We start from the raw sequence: 883 nt of genomic DNA, 5'->3' as shown, positions 1-883 counted from the left end.
CAGCTACAGAGTCTGACTGACAGCTACAGAGTCTGACTGACAGCTACAGAGTCTGACTGACAGCTACAGAGTCTGACTGACAGCTACAGAGTCTGACTGACAGCTACAGACGTCTGACTGACAGCTACAGACGTCTGACTGACAGCTACAGACGTCTGACTGACATCTGACTGACAGCTACAGACGTCTGACTGACAGCTACAGGAATCCTTTGATTGACAGATTGACTCAAAGCTTGAACTAAATATTAAGTTAAGGTTCAATCATTTCTGTTTCAGGAGTTTTATTTGTTTAATAATTGTGTTAAATGATGGCTGAAAATCAACGTGACTTTCATTTGTTCATTTTGATTTATTATGACTTAAGTCAGATTGAAATTATTCTCTGAACATTGTGGGTTTCTCTCAGAGTTGATCCATGTGTGTAACTATACACTGAAGTTGTGTGTTGTACAGTGTGGAGATGAGCAGCCCAGGAGGAGAACCAGTAGCACAGAAGAAGGAGGAGGAGGAGGACAACTTCTATGACTGCCATGACAGTCTGGAGCCTCCTGACATCACAAACACAAAGCAGGAGGACACAGACAGCAGACTGACAGCTGCAGAGGACTGTGACCTTCCTACAAATACACAAACACACAGAGAAGATGACAACAGTGACACAGAAGGACAGCAGGAGGCGGAGGAGGAGCAGGAGGACACAGACAGCAGACTGACAGCTGCAGAGGACTGTGACCTTCCTACAAACACACAAACACACAGAGAAGAAGACAACAGTGAGACAGAAGGACAGCATGAGGCTGAGAAGGAGCAGGAGGACACAGACAGCAGACTGACAGCTGCAGAGGACTGTGACCTTCCTACAAACACACAAACACACAGAG

At 45.8% G+C, this 883-nt stretch overlaps 1 protein-coding gene across 1 annotated transcript in view; it reads left to right on the top strand.

The window, feature by feature from the left end:
• The window catches only part of LOC106536088 (tetratricopeptide repeat protein 1), a gene marked incomplete at its 3' end in the record, with an annotated part of 6,864 nt that extends 5,981 nt beyond the window's left edge, over positions 1–883 (top strand). Inside the window, 2 exon segments of the mRNA XM_014033259.1 lie at positions 456–573; positions 694–883. Of these exon segments, the coding sequence (XP_013888713.1) occupies positions 456–573; positions 694–883 (308 nt within the window).

The sequence above is a fragment of the Austrofundulus limnaeus genome, unplaced genomic scaffold (assembly GCF_001266775.1).
Source record: "Austrofundulus limnaeus strain Quisiro unplaced genomic scaffold, Austrofundulus_limnaeus-1.0 Scaffold1679, whole genome shotgun sequence".
In the NCBI taxonomy this organism is placed as follows: Eukaryota; Metazoa; Chordata; class Actinopteri; order Cyprinodontiformes; family Rivulidae; genus Austrofundulus; species Austrofundulus limnaeus.
Note: the sequence above shows the minus strand (reverse complement) of the source record. Positions and strands in the feature narration are given on the sequence as shown.